Genomic DNA, 23668 nt, shown 5'->3' with positions numbered 1-23668 from the left:
TTTGGTACATTTAAAATGCTAAAACCAATGCAATGTACATCAGTATATGCTAAACTATTTGAAAAAAAGTAAAAAAAAAAATGTTTAGGTAAAAGTGACAAAGCAAATAGTTGTTAGTGTAATATCTTCACATTAATAATTAATTCATTTAATTTTCAAAACCTCCTTGTCCAGAGTTGATGCTTCCCTGGCACCCAAAAATACTAACACAAACCAAATTTTATAGAGGATAATTATAGTTCTATATGCACAAAATTGCAAAACTGCTTTTAAGTAGAGACTGAAATGGATAAATGAACAGTTACCATCACTTTTACCTTTTATTGAAGACTTGTTGGTGAAGACGGTGAGAGTCACACGGACGTAGTCAGTTTTTTCTTAAATTCAATAATGTTTCTCACCTTCTTTATCAAAGTGCTGTGACTTGCAACTTCCTTTGTCCTTTGTGGGGGTTTTTCTTCATTCGCACTCAATTAAAAAAAAAAGCGATGCGTGAGATTATTTGTTTGGGCACTCGATTTTAGCAGAAGGAAATGCAAAATGTTCGGACGTACGATAACCCAGATGATATACGGAAAAACCGAGACAAAACTTTGCCGAAAATGGGTACAAAAAACGAGGTACCATTGAAAACTTCTTCATACCAACACTGACTCAAGTTTATTATCATCATTATACAAACGTATATTATATAAAAAATACTGTGAAACCACCAGAGATGCTCAAAACTTTGATATTTTTGAGAATATCGAACATTAGATACGGCACTCAAAAATCTGTCAACATTTTTTAGTACGACTTTGGCTAGCTACAAAGCCACACCGCTTGATGGATTGTCGGCGCATTACGCCTACCGTAGTCAGCGTACTGTGCTTCAACATACAGGTAACATGGTTTGTGTAATAGGCCCCGAAAATGGCACCTATTTGGAGCAGTGTTGGTCATCTTACCTTACTTGTCTCAAAAAGTAATTGAGTTAGTAACTCAGTTACCTCATTGTCATAGTTACTCAGCAAAGTAACTGTGACGTTATGTTTCCTTTCTTTGTTTTAAACGCTATTACGTTAGATAACATTTTTAATGTCAAAGATGTTTGTTAACTGATTGAAGAATAAAAACACAATATACAGTATTTTAGAACATTTGGCATGTATCTTAACTCAATAGAGTGCAGTGTGCCATGTGATATGCATAGAAATAAAAAGATATAAAAAATAAATATTCCATAAAGGTACAACATTAAATATTGAAAGTACAAAACCCAATACCGTACCAAAAATGTAAACTAATGTAAAAACACACAAAAGAACATTTGGCCTTTAAGTAGTGCAAGTCTCTGCACCTGTATACCAAAATACAGCCTGAAAGAACTTGAGAAAAAAACTTTACCAAATTTTGAGCAAATAAATGACATGCATTTAAGTGAAATGTTTAAAAACGTTTTTGGATGACAGTCTTTTCCCAAGCTAATTTTGATTATGCAAGTGAGTAATCACCTGCGATTAATCATGATTAATCAAAATTCCAAAATGTGATTAATCTGATTTTTATAAATGGCTGCATTTCGGCTTGGGTTTAGATTAGCAGCAGCAACAAGTGTCATGTTGGCATTTGCTGGTGTGAGGTGCGATTCGAGTTGCTTGAGGCAGATGTGGATAAAGGTTTTTTTCCTGGGCATTGCGTGCATGTTACATAAACATTCTTGTCTTTAATCTCAATGAGCGAACCGTAGTCTCAGTACTTGCAGTTCAAGAAAGCTACCTTTGAATTTCCTTGGCTCCGGTTTATCCCCACCCCTTCTCTGCATGGAGCTGATGTGTGGTCGAAACCTGACACCTTGCGCTTCATTCAACCAAATTGTAGTAACGAGCCACTTCACATTCTCAGTAACGGCAACGGCGTTACAATGATGGGTACAGTAATCAACTAGATTACTTGTTAATAAAAAAAATAACGCCAATAATAACGCCGTTATTAACAACAATTAGGAGACTAATTGTCTGGTGTTTTGTTTCCAAAATTATGCAAAACCAACTGTTCTTACCTATTGGTATGTGCTGATGTGTATCTGGGATCTCCATAAGTCCTGAAAATTAGCCGTGTCCGCCTTTGTAGTCCGATGCCGTAGTCAATAAGATCCTTCTTTTTCTCTATTTTCTTGTTGTGGGACATTCATCCTCTGTTGTTGCTATTTCTAATATAACGTAGAGTACAGTTCTGATTTATATCTGTCAATAGACTCGCGATGGAAGCGCTAAGAACTACCAGTACAATGAAGATAACGGGGAGAAGATGCTGTCGAAGTGGAGGCACGTAAATAAGACCGCCTACAAAACATCTTGAAGAAACGGTCAAAAAGCAGCTTGAAGATAGTCTATAAAACATAATGTATGCAACATTTTGACCAAAGAACCACCATTACTTGTTATGTAGACCAGTGTTTTAAATGGAGAGAAAAACATCATCACCCCCTTTCATGCACCTTATAATCCGGTGCACCTTTTGTACGAAAATAGACCTGAATAGACCCACTCATAAGCGGTGCGCCTTATTGTCCGAAAAATACGGTATATACTGTAATACGCGTTGATGCTATAAAGTGCGTTTTATCCGATTTACTAGATTAATCAGACAAACCAATTGATGGATTACTCAATTACTAAAGTAATCGCTAGCTACAGCCCTACATTTAACCACTGTGTAGTTTATAGTCTGTAAAGATTGAGTATGCATAGACATACGTGCAATACTGTCACCTGCTGGCGTTTTATAGGTATTGTTGGAAGCAACGTGAGCTATTATGCTTACATATTAAATACAATTTCTGGTAACATCTGCTCAGTAAAAATAAATGTGTGAATGTGGTTGATATTTAGGTACAGTAAGTATATTTCCGTTTATTATACTAAGCAGAGATAGACGGGATGTGCCACTTTAATGGGTCGCCATAAGCTCCATTTCCTGTTCTGCAGTTATCGCTTTTTTACTTTTTAGCATCACTACAAAAGTCATAGGTAAAATCAAAACACATCTTGTACTACATTGGCTGACAACTTGCGAGTTCTGTGCTACTTTAGAGGCCCATTGTTCATGAAAACTGATAAAAGTTATGAAAGTTATTCAACGTCATGGGTGTTAGACTATGGAGGGTTCACTGTAAACATTTATATTGCATTGTACTAAAGACATTTTCACAACCTTTTTGTGTCAGTGATTTATCCATGCTGACATTTTGACACTCTGCGCTGTACTCCTGTCACTGTGAGTCGCTGGGCTTCTTGATCACGTTTACGTAAAGCCACTGCAGTCGTGCTGGAGACGCAAAAGGGAATTAACCCAAACCGCTGAGTCGCGTCACAATCTGTTTGTTTGTTTGTAAATATTCCCCAGTTGTCGCTCTGGGTTGCTTCACGGTGTAACTCGGGAGAGTTGATCCCAACTCATTAAAGCACAGCGCAGAAGTACAAACTATTTGGTGGAGGCGGTGGATTTAGTGGGGCCGTATTACCACTTTCAGTCGTTTTGAATGTGTGTTGTTAACAACGCATGGCAACAGAAGGCTGGCATTAGATCATAATCCAACTCTACCTACCATCTGTGCATGCATGCATGTGTGTGCAGCATAACCTGAGGAAACAACACAAATCGCCCCAGACAATTTGTTTGTTTGTACTTGTGTGCAACATTTGAATATTGTGTTTTTTCTATAATTACAGTTGTATGACAAAGAATACATCAAATAAATCTAGTTTAAAAATACACTACAATAGTATTTGTTTTTTTAATTAATAAAATGCTCATGTTTCAAAATGAGAGAATTAATCATGGAAAAAGGAACATAAAAAAATCTCAATTTAAATATTTTTCATATCTGAGGAATATTTACCATGATTTCTTTTTGAAGGTGCCCTAGTTGGCAAAACCAACTTTTCATACCTATTGGTACCTGCTGTTTTGTATATCAGATCTGCACTTGTTCTGAACATTTTTAATCAAACAATGAAGGTATTGCTGAGCTATTTATGAAACGATCTTGCCTTACTTTAGACTTCTGGGAAACAAGTCGTTCGGAATTTGCACCATTGGTGCTGTTTTTGCCATTGGTGACGTCAGCAGATTATCCATATATGGTAGACATTTACCCAAAGTGCTTTGTGTGTGTCCGCCATTGTAGTCCGACACTGTAGTCAATAAACTTCTTCTTTTTCGCTATCCTCTTGGTGTGCGGCAGACTGGCTCGAACATGCACATGCATCCTTCACTGTTGTCATTTCTAATACAAAGTAGCGTATAGTTCAAACTTAATCTGTCAGGAGCCTCGCTATGGAAACGCTAAAAACTATTAACAAGGATGGTGGGGAGAAGACGCTGTCGAAGTGGAGCCATGTAAATAAAACAGAAAATGGCTAATTCTGAAGAGACAGTCAGAAAGTGGCTTGAAGATGGTCTGTAAAACATAATCTATGCAATGTATTGACCAAAGACCAACATTGTGTTATGTAAACCATAATAAGGTGTTTTAAATGTAGAAAAAAAATCTTAACAAGACCCCTTTAAGAGCTGTCAGGTAGGCTACATAGCGGTAGCATTCCTAGTTAGCTAAGCTCCCTATCAAGACATGTTATTACATTAAAATCATAATTTCATCACATTTTAAAGAAGATGGAATTTGTACTATAAATGTAATCAAAAACACTTTTTGCTTGCTAATTTTATCCAAATAAACTGGTGAAGGTTTAAGTGTATAGGTCTTAACTCATTCTCTTTCTATGCCACATCAATGTGGAATGCGCTCCCAACAGGTATAAAAGAAAGGGCATCTCTATCCTCCTTCAAAACCGCAATAAAAGTACACCTCCAGGCAACTTCAACCCTAAACTAACACCCTCCCCGGATTGTTAATAATCAAATGTAAACAATCAAGTGTAGATACTTTTTCTTATGCCCTCTGATCTCTCTCCCTCTCTCTATGTCCGCTTTTTGCTGTACATATCCTACCAAGTCAGACCTACACTGTTTCAATATCCATTTCTCTGTTCTGAATTGTTGATGACTGATGATAACAACCAAACCTACCCCCCCTCCACACCCCGGATTGTAAATAATGTAAATAATTCAATGTATATACCCTGATGATTATCTTGTGTGATGACTGTAATATGATGATAGTATATATCTGTATCATGAATCAATTTAAGTGGACCCCGACTTAAACAAGTTGAAAAACGTATTCGGGTGTTACCATTTAGTGGTCAATTGTACGGAATATGTACTTCACTGTGCAACCTACTAATAAAAGTATCAATCAATCAAGGGCATCAGCTAAGCACCTTAAATTAATGCAATGTGATAGAATTGTGGAAAAAAAGAATGCTGTCATGAGGTTAATAAGTTTTTGTTTCATTTGACAAGTAAAATGTTTTTTGTCCTACTTTATGCAGAATGTAATTATGTTGTCTCTGAGTTAATTAAGATGAGGTCAGAGGGTGTATTTGACTGTGTACAGTTCAGTAATTTGTCCAACAAAGTTCTCTTGTCTTGGTTTGTTCCACATCTCATAATAAATGTATGGTCCTGCGCTCTAAAGATAATCCAAAGATTTGTCTCCTTGATCCTTTTTCTAATAAATTTTTTTTCAGAAAGCACCAACATGAAGACTTTGGCCGTTTCAAAGATTTTGTTCAGAGAAATGTTTTCTGGGGACAAATCTGAACGACTTCCTGGTCTGTGCTAATGCAAGTTAACTCGGCGCTGACTGAAGGACATCACAGCAAAAGGATGTGTCACTGATAGGAAAATCAAATCCAAACTGTCGGAATGTGGCACTAAATCTCAGTGGACAGCAGGTTATGTAAGCGAGAAATGGAAATGGACAGAAATAGAAAAAGCAAGGCAAGGCGTTTACCGAGAAAAGCGCTTGAAAAATGACGCTAATTCATATGACCTAATTAGCGCTGGGATATACTATAAGCCCGGCAAGGAAGAAAACACTCCACACCTGTCAGAAACAACAATGAACTTTCAAGCCAGCCTTCTTGTTCACTCGCCTGCCGACTCCACTCTGTGTTTACGTTAGCGATGGTATCTGCCGGGTAGCTCCCGTTTTGCTATTAGCGCAGTCGGTAAAGGCCTCTTCCTTTTCCAAATGACTGTTTGTCAAAGGAAGTTGTGGTTTGGTACACTCTGATAAAAGATTTGGATGTGTGATTAGCAAGACCCCGCCTTGCCAGTGCCATGGAGCTGCACGACATATGGTTGGAGGGATAGAATGATTACAGGTTTAGCCCGCCATTTTGTATTTGCCTTAGCTTTGAGGTGGACTGACAAAATATAACCTGTTATTTTGTTTTGAACAGTAGTCCATCTTGAAAATGAACCAAAAAGTTTTTTGATTTAATTTAATTTATGATTAAAGATTAAAGTACCAAGGATTGTTTGCTAGTTTTGCATATGGATTTTGATTGTACATTCAAATAACCTTAAAGCGCCACTGCACAATATCTATTCCTCGCTGAAGAGCAAATGTGTGACCCTGAAGGTTGTAAAACAGTCAGGCTGTTTGTGGTATATTGGGGAAAAAAGGTGGCTTGCAAAGATCGAGATTCTAACACCTGAATATCCACATATCCCTGGATTTACCTAGATATGTGCGACCGCTGCTGGGCAAGTACACATAATCCCCGTTTCAATCTCACCTGTCTCATCTCCATCGCTATACGCCACAAAAATAGCACACAGTTTGTTTAGCCAGTGAGGTTTTTAATTAATTAGCTTCATCCACCATTCTTGGCTTGTTTTAGTTTTTGTGCTTATATGTATATTTATACTATTTTTTGGGTACAGTTTATGTTAAAAAAGTTAACCGATTTCACAGCATAATGCTTTGTGATGCATACACTGGCACTTCCTAGTTAAACACCATTGTAAACTGAATTTTTACAGATGCCAATTGTCCTCTGGAGGCTACTTGCATTATAAACCTCTACCATGACCTCTTGTGATATTAGTCAAAGTAAATTACGTAATTTCAGACACTTGAGGCATCTGATTGAGAGGTCTTGCATTTGTTTATTCTGAACATGTATTTGAGCGGAGGTCACTATTTGAGTAAATACAAATGTTTTTCTTTAGGTGTTCCTTTGTATCGTACCCACCTAAATCCGCCATCCCCAATCTCAGCTACTTAGCTGTAATTAAAATTGTCACATATAATTAATTGCCTGCATGCGCCCCCCTTGGTCTTATCAAATGCAAATTGAATCCAAGCTCATAAATAGACTGCTGATGAAGTTCAAATATTTGTATTATTAAAGCAGCCAGAGCATGAAGTGTTTGTAATGGAAGTCAAATGTTGTTTTTCCTGCTCTTGCAGAGATCGAAGCCAAGGAGGCCTGCGAATGGCTGCGAGCAGCCGGCTTCCCTCAGTATGCACAGTTATTCAAAGGTAGATAAGGAAGCTTGTGCCACAACACAAAAAAACCTAAGTCTTTAATACACATCTGTCTTGTTCACGAATCAGACAGCAGGTTCCCCATCGACATTGAGTTTGCCAAGAGGGATCACCATTTCCTGGATAAGGATGCTCTGGATTCTCTCTGCAGGTAACACGCTCATGGCCAGCATGGTGATTACAGTTAGGAGTTTTTGCTGTAGTCTGTCGAGACACAATGCCCACACGCCAGTGCTTATTCCGCTGGCTGTATTTCATAATTACACACCATGCAAAAGTACCCTAATGCTACTTTTGAAGTCCTTGAAACACTTTGCAAGCTGCTCTAGTTTTTCCTCTTGGCTTTCCTGAGATTTGGTGGCTTTAGCTGTCTGAATAAAAAGTTCTGTTCTCACTGGATGTCACAGCATTTTTCAACCACAGTACTAGAAAGTCACTATGCGGCACTCACAATTATTTTCAATGTGTATGATTTCTTTCTTTTTCCAGGCGATTAATCACTTTGAATAAAAGTGTGGAATTGAGGCTGGACCTGCCCAAACCAAAACATCAAGTGAGTGTTGAGAGGGAATACCGTGTAACTCAGACGCAGCGGGGTGCTCATATCTGTGATGCTGCAGCCGTGGGGAGCACAAAACCATGAAATATACTATTTAAGCTTTATTTAATTTTGACAGATGAGTCAGATGATTGCTCCTCTTTTGAGGAGAAAGGTTGAAAAGAGAACAGCTTTGTTTCTTGACTGTTTATAAATACATGTGTAAATATTACTGGGCCCTCTTCCAGTTGAATGAAGACTTCATTGACGAAGATTTCTGCGCAATCAGCCCTAAGTGGACCTACGACAGGGCAATGCGACAATGGCGGCGCATCAACTCTTCCACAGACTTCCTCCGCTTGTCTGACAGCTCCAGCCTTCCACAGGAAATGTCTCTTTGTGACAACCGGGATGTCCGAGACCATCATGATGTCTGCTCCATCCACAGTTCCAGTAGCACTGAAAGTGAAAGCCAAAACAGGCGCCGTAAGCGTCACAGAGACAATGCTGTTAACCAAAGCAACACGGATGATCAGGGGACCAGCAGAAGCTCCTCACGCTGCTCCTCTTCAAACAAGACTCCATCGCTGGACATCTCATTCAGCGGACCCCCTTCACCGGGGGGTGTAAGTGGTGGAGGATCATCCACCATGAGTCTGGAAACTGAGGCCTGCGTCACAGAGAAACCGCCTCGGAAAAAGGGGACCAGTCTGCTAAGGAAGATGGAGAAACTGCGGTTAAGAGGAACAACAGGCCTCCTGTCTGTTCCGAGGGACAATGGGAGTCTGGCTCAGCTGGTTGTCCGAGAAACTGCAGGGGACGGGAGGATGGAAAGAGGTCCATCAAGGTGAGGATTCATTATCTGGCATTATTTCCACCAATCTGCTTTTTGGAATGAAACAACTGTTTTCCATCACATGTTTTTTGTGATTATGTTACCCAGCCAAGCGTCATCATCACCATCCTCACCTCACGCTATGAGCAGCAGCAGCAGCAGTAACAGCCAGTCAGAGAGCAGTAGCGTGGTCAGCACTCCAAGCCCAGTCACACGTGTCCGGAGTAACTGCAAACGCTCTAACAGTGGTTCCGAAATTGGCAAGGGAATGACATGCAACAACCACCAGAACCGAACAGAAACAAAGGTCAGTCGATTATAGAATGGATTTACATTATTTCTTATGTGTGGTGTTCCTCAAGGATCACTTCTCAGTCCTCTATCATTTAATGGGTTCTTAACCTTTTCCACTACTTTTACTTTTGTTTATTTTTCATTCATTAAAGGTGAAACAAAAAAAACATCAACATACTATTAAAATAAATCATGAATGAAGAAGGTGCAGAAAGATGTATAAACTTATAACTGAATTAGTAATCTTACACTTAATTGTAATCATATTCAATAATTATATCTAACCTACTAACCGTTTATAACCTTGTTAAATGATATTAGCCATGTGTTAATCACAAAGACTATTATTTATTTAACACATAAACCTCATACTTAGGTCAGGCTGATAAGAAAAATAAGTACCGGTACTAGTATTCTGCAAAAGAAAAAAATAGTAAATAATTGATTAAAAAAATGACATTCAATTATGTTGTGCTAAAATAAAGTAAATTAATGATGAATACATTTCTTAACTAAAGGTGTCAATTAAATTAAAGTGAAAACAAAAATACAGCTTCACCACTTTAGTCAGAATTTTTGCGCTCAAAGAACTTCTATATGACTTTAGCTCCGGACTTCTTCTGTTTGTTTTCGACTGTCATTACTGCCACAAGTTGTGGAAAAGTGTATTAAAACTGAGTACCGCTGCGGCCCAACCAGAGCACAGCTGAGACATATTTTTTGGGGGTTACGCTTAAGAAACACTGATTTAAATGTATTGTGCTTCTATGACACTCATAAGCCATCAATTTACCCCGTCAGGACAAGGACCAGATCAACAACAACATCAGCCACGAGGGCCTCCTTTTCCACATCCCCCAAGGACATAAACCGGGGACATTCCCTACTTCCCTCGCACACAAACATGGCCTTATGTCCCCCATCATTGAGCAAACCTCTGTCAACTGGAGAACTGGCAGTTTCCACGGTTACCAGAGTAACCGTGGCAGTTGCCGTCGAGGCATGGCGTCGCATGCCACCTCGTCGCCTTGTCCCAACGATGCCGGCATACGGCTGAGTATCTATGACAACGTTCCAGGTGACCACCAACTGTCTGAAAGTGAAGGTGGTAGCGGTGGAAGTGTTAGTGAGGCAGAGCGACTGGGGGATGAGTTGGATGTAGGTACACCACAGAGGACAGTTGCCGAGTTGCCATAAAAACAAATGTACTCACTACCGAAATTTCCATTGTCGCAGGTAACTCAACTGTTAGTAGGCGAGGATGTTTTTTCCGCTCTGGACACAGTTTTAGAAAGGATCAACAACCTGCAGAAACTCGTCTCTACCTGGACTGAAAATCTATCTGAAGATGACTCTCAGCAAGATTCCACCTGTGCCTCCTCTTCTTCTACTTCTTCCTGCTCCCACGATTCACTCGCCCATTGCTCTTCGGCCGCCTCCCCTTGCCCTTCCTCACCTACTTGCATCCACCTGGTGGTGCAGAATTCAGAGGAAGAGGAGGAGAGCTGTGAGAAGATATCTGAGAGCGGAGACGAGTCAAAGACCAGATCAACGCCAGACAAGAGCAGGTGTGAAAACCCAAAATGTTTTGTAATTAACCATTTTTTAACATTAAATTGTTAACTGTTGAGCCCTTTTGCACTGTGTTTCCAACCAAAACAACATCACATAATTACTCCCTCAAATTTATTGAAGTGGAAAAGAAGTAACTTCACTTTTTTAATTCTCTTTGTGACTTTTTTTTTTTTTAGCAGAGTGAGCCAGCAGCTGCACTGGTCGAGTGAGCAAAGCCTGCTGACCCTGCCAGCTAGTCCAGGGGTGGAGAACCAGTCTGTCACCCAGTTTCTACTGCTGCAGAAGCTCGCCTTGCTCAAACTTACCGCCCTGATGGACAAATACTCCCCGACCAGCAAGCAAGGCTGGAACTGGTAAGACCAGCAAGTAGATTAAAGTGATATTTTCCTTGTAAACAAAAAAGAGCAAAGATTAAATTGAGTTAGTTTGATCTGAAAGAAAACATAATTGTTTTGGTATTTGCGCTTGTACAGCTGCGTGAAGAAAGAAAACAGCAGTTGGGTGGGCAAAGGGTAAATATTTTAGGCAGCCTATTTTGAATATTTATCAATTATTCATGCCTCAGGTGCAACTTTGCCCCAGCAGTAAAAATACTGTAAGTAGCGACATATTTTACAAAAAAGAGTAACTTTTGAAAAATCTTTCCTTGTATACCTTGGATAGTAAGTATAAGTTAAAAAAATAGCCCTCTTGCACCCCTAAAGCTTCAAAGTTTTCTTGGCAGGTCTTTTTTTCATCCTCATTTTGAGTCGGGGCTTTTGAGTTTTCATGTCGTTCTAACAGGATTTTTAATCCAGTTTGAAGAGCGAGTGATTAGATATGCTTGTTGACCTAAATATGCACTTTAGAAGGTTTCTATACAAGGAACATGTGGGCTGTTGAGAAAATTACTTCTCACTTTGTTGAAGCCAGAGAGGCTAAAAATAAATAATTAGGAATACAGCTGATTTTGGACTGATGAGGCTGGATCGAGGCCCTTGTGCCACTTCACTTCCGAGAGGATTTACAGGAAATGCTGGTGGGATAAAAAAAAAAAGAGTTGGAAAGCTTGTGTGAAACAGGATGACGCGTCGAGCAAGAGATTCATTAGTGATCACTAAAAAAAAATTACTGAAATGTCCCAAAGTCTTTTCTTTGAGGGTTTTCCATCATTTCCTGGTGCCATGCATGTATTTCCAGGCAACACACACCAGAGACAAAAAATGTTGAATTGGCTCTTTCTTCAAAGAAAACTGATGCAGCCATGTTGAGTACTTAAACAGTTTCCTCTGCACCGGTCCAAGCTTTTTGATGGCTTCCTAAAAAAATCTCATTAACATCTGTGTGGCCCACAGGACCGTTCCGAAATCGCTGAGGAAGACCAAGGCGACACAGGCGAAAGGGCGGCGGGTTTTTGGTGTTCCCCTGCTTGTCAATGTGCAGCAGACAGGAGAACCCCTCCCTCCCAGCATCCTCAGGGCGCTTGTGTACCTGAAGACAGAGTGTTTGGACCAGGTGACCCTCCCGAAAACGGATGTGAAGTGAGCATAAGCAGAAACTAAACAAACTCTGATTTCAGGTGGGTCTTTTCCGGAAGTCGGGGTTGAAGTCTCGGATCCAGTACCTCCGCGAGATGCTGGAATCCAGCCCCCATGGTGTTTCCTATGACGGACAGTCTGCTTTCGACGTAGCCGACATGGTGAAGCAATACTTCCGAGACCTGCCTGAGCCCATCTTCACTTTCAAGCTGTGCGAGTCCTTCCTCCACATTTATCAATGTGAGTGTGACACTTTATCCACCCACCATCCAACTTTCACTGGTTATGACGTGCGCTTGAACATCTCAAATAAAATCATTACATCAAAGGGAAAAAATGTAACAATTTAAACCGCATATTAAAAAAAAGGTCAATCAACTATAGAATGATGGATTTACAATATTTCTTATGTGTGATGTCCCTCACGGATCACTTCTAAGACCTCTGTCACTTAAAGTTATTGTGTTCCTGTAACAATTGTTTGCCATTAATTTACCCTCTCACGACAACATAGACCAGATCAGCAACATCAGAAAGAAATCTGAATTTTTCATGGCGAAAGTGAGGATACAACAAGGAGAACATTTTAATTTGACACATATTTTCAAACATGTTTTAATAAGCAACTGCAAATATGTGATGTAACATACCGGTACTCTAACTTTATGCATGTTAGAAACAGTTTAATACAAGAACTATGAGTATAAAATTATAATTTTTGACTGTTAAACGTATGCCTGTGTTTTACAAACATTTTTTAACTAATTGAAATTACAATGTATTCTCATGATTTACTATTTCAAATTAACATTTTCTTAAGTCAATATGACTTTTTTCTTATTATTTCTTCTTATGTATTTTTTGTGTCACAGTACAACTTCATTTGTACTATTACAACTTAAAAAACACATTTTATTCTTTATTTTTGAAGTACAATGTTAAAAAAATTGTTTTCCTAATATAAATTGATTTTCTTCTAATAATAGGACTTTATTCACAATATTTATCTGCTTCATTTTCGCAATGCCAACTTCATACTGTCAATATTTTTTTTTCCATGAGTGTTTATTTTCTAGACCAGTGATTCTTAAACTGTGATACACCACAGCTATTGGTACACCAAAGAATCACTTGATTAAAGACAGTGTTTAATTTTCCTATATTTAAACACAGTGTTACTGTTTAAAGTGTGTGTAATGTTTCAGTGGCCAAAATATTAAATATACTTATAAATTAAACCTCTGCCTTGATTTTAATGAATACTTAGGCCTACTGCGCAACTGTATTTTAATGTTGGTCATTATGGTGGTACTTGGAGAGTCAAGTTTTTTCTGAGGTGGTACTTGGTGAAAAAAGTTTGAGAACCACTCTTCTAGAAGCTAGTCATTTTTTAAATCAAATTTAACTTTGAGGTATTCGACAAAATGCTGTCTCTTTAAATTCAATAAAGTTAGTGTTAGAAATTTTGCCCGAGCTCTAAGATGCTGGCAAAGCTTTGATAGTGATTTGAAAGGGCTTCAGATGTGCTTGAATTTAACCTTGGAGAAGTGTACGAGTCTTCTACTTTGTAAGCAGTAAAAAATGCATTGAACTACATACTTATAAAACCTGAGCTGTCTGCTCCTGCTTTTGCCTCCAGATTTTCCCAAAGATCAACAGCTGGTCGCAGCCCAGGCAGCCATCTTGCTGCTGCCAGATGAGAATCGTGAAGCGCTGCGAACACTGCTCTCCTTCCTGCGCGACGTAGTGGCCTGCGTGGAGGAGAACCAGATGACCCCCACAAACATCGCCGTGTGCCTGGCGCCGTCGCTATTCCACCTCAACGCACTGAAGAGAGACAAAAGTGCAGCCAGGTGAGCAGAGGCTGTAGTAAAAAGAACACTGTGCAGAAACCAATTCATTTATATGGAGGTAGAAATGTAGGTTGTGGCCATAACTGTCAAGAAGTCTGAAATATAACTTCTTACGGAGTCCTTTTTGATGTTATATTTCATAATTTTGTTGTTATTTATTTGCTATTTAAAAGTAAAACAATCTGCTTTTCTTAGGACTTCGACGATATATTTAAAACCAAATATTATTGTGGTGTATTCCAGAACAAAAAAGCATGACTAGGTCATTTAGAATTCCTCTATCTGTACAGAAAAATTGTTACAATATACAAGGAAAAAAAGTTATCATTACATTTAGTCTATTTAAAAAGTTGTAAAAGTACAAGAAAACTTGTTAATTTTAAGAGAAAAAGATGTAACGTGAGAGTAAAGTCATATTTGTACACCAATGAAGACATAACACAAATGGTAAATGGTCTGGTTTTTTATAGCGCTTTACTATACCTGGAAGTGTTGTACATTATATGTCTCATTCACACACACTTTTAATGATGGTGTGAATTTTATCACACTAATATTCTCTGTGAATAAAGTTGTCATTTTATTTAGGAGAAAAAGGCCTTTTTTCATTAAGTCATAATATTACAATATTTTGTCATTTTAGGAAGTAAAACGCTGTAGTGAGAATCAATGTCACAGTTTAGCGAGTATAAACTTCTAATTGTATGAGGTAGAAAAATATTAGGTTTACTACATATGTATGTACCGTATATGTGTGTGTGTGTATATATATATACATGTATATATATATTATGTACAATATATATGTATGTGTATATATATATATATATATATACGGTATGTATATGTGTATATATATATATATATATATATATATATATATATATATATATATATATATATACAGTACAGGCCAAAAGTTTGGACACACCTTCTCATTTAATGCGTTTTCTTTATTTTCATGACTATTTACATTGTAGATTGTCACTGAAGGTATCAAAACTATGAATGAACACGTGGAGTTATTTACTTAACAAAAAAAGGTGAATAACCAAAAACATGTTTTATATTCTAGTTTCTTCAAAATAGCCACATTTTTTCTGATTACTTTTTTGCACTCTTGGCATTCTCTCGATGACAGTTTGTAGGTATATGTATATACGTGCGTGTGCGTGCGTGCGTGTGTGCGTGTGTGCGTGTGTGTGTGTGTGTGTGTGTGTATATATATATATATTTATGTATATATGTTTGTATGTGTATGTACAGTATATGTATCAACTTTTTAAAAAAGTAAAAAAAATTTTTGTTGCAGAACTAGTCACAGGAAGTACAGTCATGGGCTCCCAGACCAGCGTGATCTAAGCGAGAACTTGGCCGCCACCCAGGGCCTCGCTGACATGATCACAGAGGCCCAAAGACTTTTTGAGGTACAAGGAACCTGCTTCACATGCAAAATCATACTTTACAAAGTCAGGACTCTGTAAGAACATTCCTCTGAATTTCATACCAAATAGATTCCAGAATTTTGGCCCTCTCAGAACTTGAGCTCTGCAGGCCAGGCGGAGGACCTTTTAAGTGAGGTTGCAGGATCGCAGTCCCCTGGTTCTGGTAGTTGTGAGGACGAGCTGGAGGAACGGAGAAGGAAGCTCCAGATGAGCACCCAGCAGCTTCTGAAGGAAGCCAGGGAGAAGAGCCGAGGCTGGGAGAACCAAACTGCCCCAGAGGCGGTGACGCTGGCTCTCAAAAAGGTGAATAAGATAGTTGATTAATATCCCTTGCCAAAATAAAGCAACGTTCTTTAAGGTAATTACATATTGGCACACAGCGTTAGCGCCCTTATGAAAATTATACAATTATAAAAGCTTGTGAGATGTTGTAGGAAGTTGAAATGTTAAAAGTTATTTACATAAGAAGTTATAATAACACAAAACAATGAATAATATGAAAAAACACCACAGCTTAATGAACCGTTAGCTTTTAGCTAGCATTTTAGCTAGGTATTTTTATGCATTTAGCTAGTTTAAAGGCCTACTGAAACCCACTACTACCGACCACGCAGTCTGATAGTTTATATATCAATGATGAAATCTTAACATTATAACACATGCCAATACGGCCGGGTTAACTTATAAAGTGACATTTTAAATTTGCCGCTAAACTCCCGGTTGAAAACGTCTATATATGATGACGTATGCGCGTGACGTCAATCGTTGAAACGGAAGTATTCGGACACCATTGAATCCAATACAAAAAAGCTCTGTTTTCATTTCATAATTCCACAGTATTCTGGACATCTGTGTTCGTGAATCTGTTGCAATTATGTTCATTGCATTATGGAGAAAGAAGCTGAGCAAGCAAAGAAGAAAGTTGTCGGTGCGAAACGGACGTATTTTTCGAACGAAGTCAGCAACAACAGTACACAGCCGGCGCGTCTTTGTTTACATTCCCGAAAGATGCAGTCAAGATGGAAGAACTCGGATAACAGAGACTCTAACCAGGAGGACTTTTGACTTCGATACACAGACGCCTGTAGAGAACTGGGATAACACAGACTCTTACCAGGATTACTTTGATTTGGATGACAAAGACGCAGACGTGCTACCGTGAGTATGCAGCTTTGGCTTCTAAACATTTGATCGCTTGACCGTATGTGCGCAACTTTTTTTTTGCGTAACTTTTTAAAAATATATAAGCTTTATGAACCTTGGGTTAGGTGAACGGTCTTTTGGGCTGAGTGATTGTGTGTGTTGATCAGGTGTTTGAATTGTATTGGTGTGTTCTATGGAGCTAGGAGCTAGCATAGGAGCTAGGAGTTAGCATAACAAAGACGTAGGTGTTTTTATGCAGGATTAATTTGTGTCATATTAAATATAAGCCTGGTTGTGTTGTGGCTAATAGAGTAAATATATGTCTTGTGTTTATTTACTGTTTTAGTCATTCCCAGCTGAATACCAGGTACCGTGAGTATGCAGCCTTGGCTGCTAAACATTTGATAGCTTGACCGTATGTGCGCGTCACGTACGTAACTTTTTAAAAATATATAAGCTTTATGAACATTGGGTTAGGTGAACTGTGTTTTGGGCTGAGTGATTGTGTGTGTTGATCAGGTGTTTGAATTGTATTGGCGTGTTCTATGGAGCTAGGAGCTAGCAGAGGAGCTAGGAGCTAGCACAGGGGTGGGCAATTAATTTTTACCGGGGGCCGCATGAGCAACCCGAGCACTGCTGGAGGGCCACACTGACAATATTTCAATTAAATTTTGCTCAAATTATTTTTGATATACCGTAAGATAGATAATAATAATAATAATATTTTCATTTAACCTAACTTATCTTTATACAAAAGCAGATGGCTTTTGATGGTTTTATTTTTAACACTTTCTTACACAACACTTCCTGATGTACATTACAATACAAAAATGTCAATTTCTGTCACTTTATCCTGCATCCTCTTTGTTGTAGAACCTTTATTTAACCAGATAAGAAAACGTTGTGAACGTAGCACGCCTGTAAGGTGATTGGCGAAGAAGGAGTAAGCGTTGCTGTTGCGGAAATGAGGAGTGAGGATTGGTTTTCCTTTTGGAAAGAACGAGATAAGTTGAGCTGTGTTAGTATAGCATGCTCAATAAAAGTTTAAAAAGTGCATCAGACTTGGTGTGCACTTCTTCTGGACGCTACAATTGATGTCAGAAGTGGGATGAAATGCCTCCCAGTTCGCCTTGCCATCAAACCTGGGAGTCTTCATTGAGGGCGGAATTCCCCACGTGGCAAGCAGCGTGGCTGCACCTGTAAACTCTCTCTCTCTCTCTCTCTCTCTCTCTCTCTCTCTCTCTCTCTCTCTCTCTCTCTCTCTCTTTGCAGCGAGGTCCTCACGTGGCACGTACCTCCCGATGACGTAGCACACAAACAGTGCAGTATGCGCAAAGTTTTACTTCTGACACCAATTGTAGCGTCCAGAAGAAGTGCACATCAAGTCTGACGCTCTTTTTAAACTTTTATTGAGCAAGCTATACTAACACAGCTCAACATATCTCGTTCCTTCCACACGCACGTCTCCTCACTTCTCATTTACGCAACTCAAGAAGACAACATCTACTTCAGCAGGTCGTTACACTATATTCTTTAAACACAGCAACGTGTGTACCACAAATAAGCACACAGCTTTACCTTTACTTGGCAGTCCATGTCTTGTTGAAAACACGCCATTCGTCATCAACTTTTCTCTTTTTAGCGTCTCGGGGATAACCGGGCATCACTTGTCGCTGTGCGCCTTCCCTCACAGGACATACGCACATATAACACTTTTCAAAATAAAAGCAGCACAGTTGTATTGCACGCAGGACAAAGATGTTTTTTTAAATTTATTTTGTAATTTGAGATTGCCGCTGCGCGCACGAGCATACGTCCACACGGAAGTAATACAAATAACGCTTTTCAAAACAAAAGCAGCACCGTTGTATTGCACACTCGAAATAGATGCTTTTTAAAATTTATTTTATAATTTATAATTGGCCTCACGCGGGCCGGACAGGGACGTACAAAGGGCCGGATGCGGCCCGCGGGCCGCACAATGCCCAGGTCTGAGCTAGCATAACAAACACGTAGGTGTTTTTATGCAGGATTAATTTGTGGCATATTAAATATAAGCCTGGTTGTGTTGTGGCTAATAGAGTATTTATATGTCTTGTGTTTATATACTGTTGTAGTCATTCCCAGCTGAATATCAGGTACCGTGAGTATGCAGCCTTGGCTGCTAAACATTTGATAGCTTGACCGTATCTGCGCGTCACATACGTAACTTTTTAAAAATATATAAGCTTTATGAACCTTGTGTTAGGTGAACGGTCTTTTGGGCTGAGTGATTGTGTGTGTTGATCAGGTGTTTGAATTGTATTGGCGCGTTCTATGGAGCTAGGAGCTAGCAGAGGAGCTAGGAGCTAGCATAACAAACACGTAGGTGTTTTTATGCAGGATTAATTTTTTGGCATATTAAATATAAGCCTGGTTGTGTTGTGGCTAATAGAGTATATATATGTCTTGTGTTTATTTACTGTTGTAGTCATTCCCAGCTGAATATCAGGTCACCCCCGGCTCTCACAGCATCTTCCCTATCTGAATAGCTTCAACTCCCCACTAGTCCTTCACTTGCACTTTACTCACCCACAAATCTTTCATCGTCGCTCAAATTATTGGGGAAATTGTCGCTTTCTCGGTCCAAATCTCTCTCACTTCATGCGGCCATCATTGTAAACAATAGGGAACTTTGCGTATATGTTCAATTGACTACGTCACGCTACTTCCGGTAGGGGCAAGCCTTTTTTTATCAGATACCAAAAGTTGCGATCTTTATCGTCGTTGTTCTATACTAAATCCTTTCATCAAAAATATGGCAATATCGCGAAATGATCAAGTATGACACATAGAATAGATCTGCTATCCCCGTTTAAATAAAAAAAATTCATTTCAGTAGGCCTTTAAGTAACTAATTTATGTTCGGTTAGCTTTTTGGCGCCATTTTATGTACAGATAGCGTCTTTAAATACATTTCTATACCATCCATTTTCTACATTAAATGTTATTTAAGGAACTACTATACTTTACTTTTAGCTAGCTTGTTGCTACATTTTTACGGTATTTTCTATTTTGAACTTTGGAATATGTATTAAGCTCCTTTTACATGATAGTGCTTACTTTCTTACTACATTTTACATGCACTACAAAATGAGAAATATCCCCAAAATGATCAGGAATGTTAATTGGAGCCACTTAGTATGTAGTTAGTATAGTTTAGTTTTTAGTACATTCAGCTAACTAAAGAGAGAGAGCGCTTTCTCTGCAGATGGAGGATGGTTGCCCCCTGTGGATGTGGCGTGGCTCCGTGGAGGTGGAAGCACACCAGGAGGATTTGTTTCACCGGCTGCTTAGGGAACAGGAGCTGTGGGAGGGAGGCTTGCACCAGACTAATATAATCCAGACGTTGCCCAATGATGCCGAGGTCTATCACTACCTCCTCCAGGGCCAGGGCCACGGTCTGGGCTACTGCCCTCCCCGGGAGCACCTGCTGCTCAGGTAACATGGCCGAAGAACCCTTAAGACTACTGAAAGAATACTCTGAAAAGGGCAAGTTTGAATTAAAGACCAGAATATTATTTGGCGTGAGTGTGTGTGAATGAGGCAGATGAATATTTAATCCGAGCCTCAAGTCAGATGAGATTTGACAGCATGTGTGTTTTGCGTTTGTAGCCTCTCGCCAGTGCGTGTTTCTCTTTTTGTCAGAGCATGTGAACTCTGAGTTACCTCCGAGTGAGACATTGAATTCAGCACCTTTTACATCATATATTTGAACAGGGAAACGACGGAAGAAACGCAATAAGAAAAAGAAGAATCGCTTTCACTTGATGTAAAGTTTGCATGAATGATTTAGTCACCCACTTTTAAAACTAGGACCACCACAGAGACAAAAGAACATATTTTAGACTATGCGGATGTGAAGGAGAACTTTTCATTTTTGTGTTTTCTCGATACAAAACATAAAAGCAACAATTGAACACACTGCTTTTATTTCTTTAGGACCTGGCAGGCAGACCCTTACTGTGGCCCCCTGTATCTGTCCTCTGTGTCCACGGACCACCCCGAGGTGCGACTGGAGGGGGTCAGAGTCCACACACACTCCTGCCTCTACTTACTTGAACCCACGGGAGCAAGGAGGACCCGGCTGACGCACTTGTGTCGAACTGACACCAGGTATGTACCTTGGGCATTATCTTGAGAGTCCTGAGGGTTTTTTGTTTAAAAGAGTAGTGAATGGCTTGCACTCATCCGATTTAAAGCCTAAGGCCTTGCTAGAGATCCCCTTTCTGACACCAAAATGAAGTAAAGTGCCTCAGGGCAGGTGTAAGCACACAGCATTTGAAGAGGAAATAGGCTACTATGGTGTCATAGCGGCATAACAGTGTAAGTCAGCGTCCATATAAGGAAATCCGGTGTGGTATCAATTTTGTTTTGCCAAAATCAAGCAAAGTGGTTGCAGATAACAACCATGTTGGAATCAACTGCAGGGAAGACAAGCCATATCAGAAAGTATTATATTTTTTGAATAAATGATCACAAGGCCATTTCATTAGTTTACAGTTTTAAAATACTAGCAGAGTGGAAAAACAAGTTGACATTATATGCTTATTTGTGTTTTATTGTAGCCATTAAACCATATCCAATTGTATTTACAATCCGCAAAGTAGGTGAAAATACCATCTAGAATGTCACAAAATGCCACAAATTCAGTCAGACATTTTTAATATTGCGCTCCGAACACCTTCTGTAATTTCCGTATATTGACATCACAATGGGAACGCTTCTGCACTCTGACCATATTATCAGATCAGTCATACCGGAAATACAGAAAAATTGGAAAAAGACGTGCTGTTTATCATTCACGATCCTTATGTAAGATAAGAACACATAGGCTAGGCTTTTTTTATGCGTAAATAAATGACTAAGAATTGAGTCAACAGGTCGAGGGTCCTCTGTTGCGCTCATTATACCCTTTCTAAAAACCATCCAGAAAGCGCCAACAATTCTCCATTTACATGTCGTGACCTGAAAATTAACCAAATATGAGTATTTTTATAAGCGCCAACGCAGACAGAATATTTTAGCGCTGTATTGATAGCAGTGAGCTAATGCTAGCTTACGCTGCTATTGTTGACACAGCCAGCGACTTAAAGACAAAGCTTAGTGTCGTCGTTATTGGCTGAGGTCAACATTTTGGCTCTTTAACATTGTGTTTTTTGCTGTTTTCACAATTTATGCTGGTATTTTTTTGTTTTTTGTAATTAACCTAGGGCCAATCACAATCAAGTCATGGGCCACATATGGCCCTTGTGTCACACTTTGGGAAACCCTGCTGTGAAAATGAACTGTTTATGGCCACAATAGTCTTAGTACCATAGTATATTTGTTCTGGTTATATATGGGACACGAGTCACATGGTTTTCTTACGTCAGCACCGAAATTAGTAAAATCACATGTTCACCTGGTGGGTTTTTCCTGAGTAATAAAAGAGGGAATAAACAAAGTCCTTCTTTAGCTGCCGCCTTGTTTTATCACATATCGCTGCCTTTGCACAAGTCAATGTTTAGTTTTGTATTCACAATAAATCAACAAAAAATCTGTTGTTGCGCACAATGTTCACGCAGTCTCGTGTGTTTCCCGTCGCAGGTGAGCCATGATGGTCAAGGACTTGTGGTTGAGGGAGGAGTTGTTTGATGTTGGCTGCTAGAAAATGTCCGATGCATTGCAACAGTCAGCCTAAATGCATTGTTGCAGCTCGATGATTTTTTGGGTACGTCATGCAGTGGGTTCTTGCGAGACAAGCGGGTATAGCGACTGTGCTCTGAGGCTAAAGAGAGCGTGTGGGTGTGTTCGGGGGTTAAAATGCTTGCCTGTTTGCGGGTATGTTGGTCATTCTCCGGGTGGGGGTGTCACTGATGTCAGTATAATATTTTTTTTCCCTAATATTTTCGCGATCAACGGGTTGGCGACCCCTGTTCTAGATTATGATTCATGCATCTTGCACCTGGTAGTAGACAAATGTGGCCGTGGGCCGACAGGTTGTTCGACTTTGACATCCCCGAGGTGGCGAGAAAGACACAAAAAGGCGCTTGTTGCAGCAACTTTTTTTTTAACCCTTGATGAGGATTGTGACTGAATCTTCATCTAAACAAAATTATGGTAGCGTCCTGTCGGTCAACAGCCCAGCAAGAGTGGAAATATTACAGTAAGTATTTGTTTTATTCTGGTTTAAAATGGTTAGTTTGTATGTTTAGCACCTAGCAATGCCGCGGATGCTAGTGACACAATAAAGCTGCATCCGCCAGGTAGCAGTCGGCTTTCTAAAACGTATTGCTTATCCTCTGTGTTTGAGCTTTGTGTCCGGGATCCGAGGTCCTGGAACATAATCTTTCCCAAAGTAATCGTTGTTGGCTCTCACAAAGTCTGCTTGATAAGCATTGTTGTTGATGGGAAAGGGATCTTTGGTTCCTAGCACGACCTCATGGGTCACATGACTGGCTTCCTCATTATTTTTCAAAATGTCTTTGGAATCTTTGTGAGATTGATACTATTTTGATCATATCTATTTATTTGCAAACTTTGGAAGTCGTTTGGTGTTATAAATCATATGTAAGCAGCTTCAATATAGGGGTAATTTGTTTTTCCACTCTACTGGTACTTTAAATGGTCCTAAGGGTAGCACACATCCCACTTATCAATGAGGTTGAAATAGCAATCACTATAGTGACAACAAGAGTGTTTGAGGTGACAAGACAAATGTCCACATGTTCACATCGCACTTGTTCAGCTGCTCCGACTACCATAAGTAGCTTTCAGAGATAAAATCCAAGTCCTGTATCGCCGGAGCGATGCTGCAAGGAGGAGAGCGAAAAACTCCCCTGGGGGGGAAGAAGCGCTTTTCTCCTCACTTTCATTTCCTCTCTCGACAAGTCTGCCATGTTACGGCAACTTCATTTTTAAGACATGGTGTGATTTAGGGATAGACATCCGCTCTGCCGCATTGAGGTCAACAGGACATTTTCACTCTACGAGCTCG

At 39.5% G+C, this 23668-nt stretch overlaps 1 protein-coding gene across 3 annotated transcripts in view; it reads left to right on the top strand.

The window, feature by feature from the left end:
• Nucleotides 1-23668, top strand: part of si:dkeyp-23e4.3 (rho GTPase-activating protein 7) — a 161263-nt gene that overhangs the window by 59877 nt on the left and 77718 nt on the right. For all 3 annotated transcript variants that reach the window (XM_062048866.1, XM_062048865.1, XM_062048867.1), the window contains 15 exons: nt 7373-7444; nt 7520-7601; nt 7940-8003; nt 8237-8835; nt 8932-9130; nt 9919-10275; nt 10354-10685; nt 10869-11045; nt 12027-12186; nt 12251-12449; nt 13849-14062; nt 15375-15489; nt 15577-15810; nt 19901-20130; nt 20632-20805. In XM_062048866.1, the coding sequence (XP_061904850.1) occupies nt 7373-7444; nt 7520-7601; nt 7940-8003; nt 8237-8835; nt 8932-9130; nt 9919-10275; nt 10354-10685; nt 10869-11045; nt 12027-12186; nt 12251-12449; nt 13849-14062; nt 15375-15489; nt 15577-15810; nt 19901-20130; nt 20632-20805 (3208 nt within the window). The remainder of the gene's footprint in view (nt 1-7372; nt 7445-7519; nt 7602-7939; nt 8004-8236; nt 8836-8931; nt 9131-9918; nt 10276-10353; nt 10686-10868; nt 11046-12026; nt 12187-12250; nt 12450-13848; nt 14063-15374; nt 15490-15576; nt 15811-19900; nt 20131-20631; nt 20806-23668) is intronic.

The sequence above is a fragment of the Entelurus aequoreus genome, linkage group LG05 (assembly GCF_033978785.1).
Source record: "Entelurus aequoreus isolate RoL-2023_Sb linkage group LG05, RoL_Eaeq_v1.1, whole genome shotgun sequence".
Lineage (NCBI taxonomy): Eukaryota > Metazoa > Chordata > Actinopteri > Syngnathiformes > Syngnathidae > Entelurus > Entelurus aequoreus.
The sequence above is the reverse complement of the archived record's forward strand: the minus strand, read 5'-3'. Positions and strand labels throughout refer to the sequence as shown.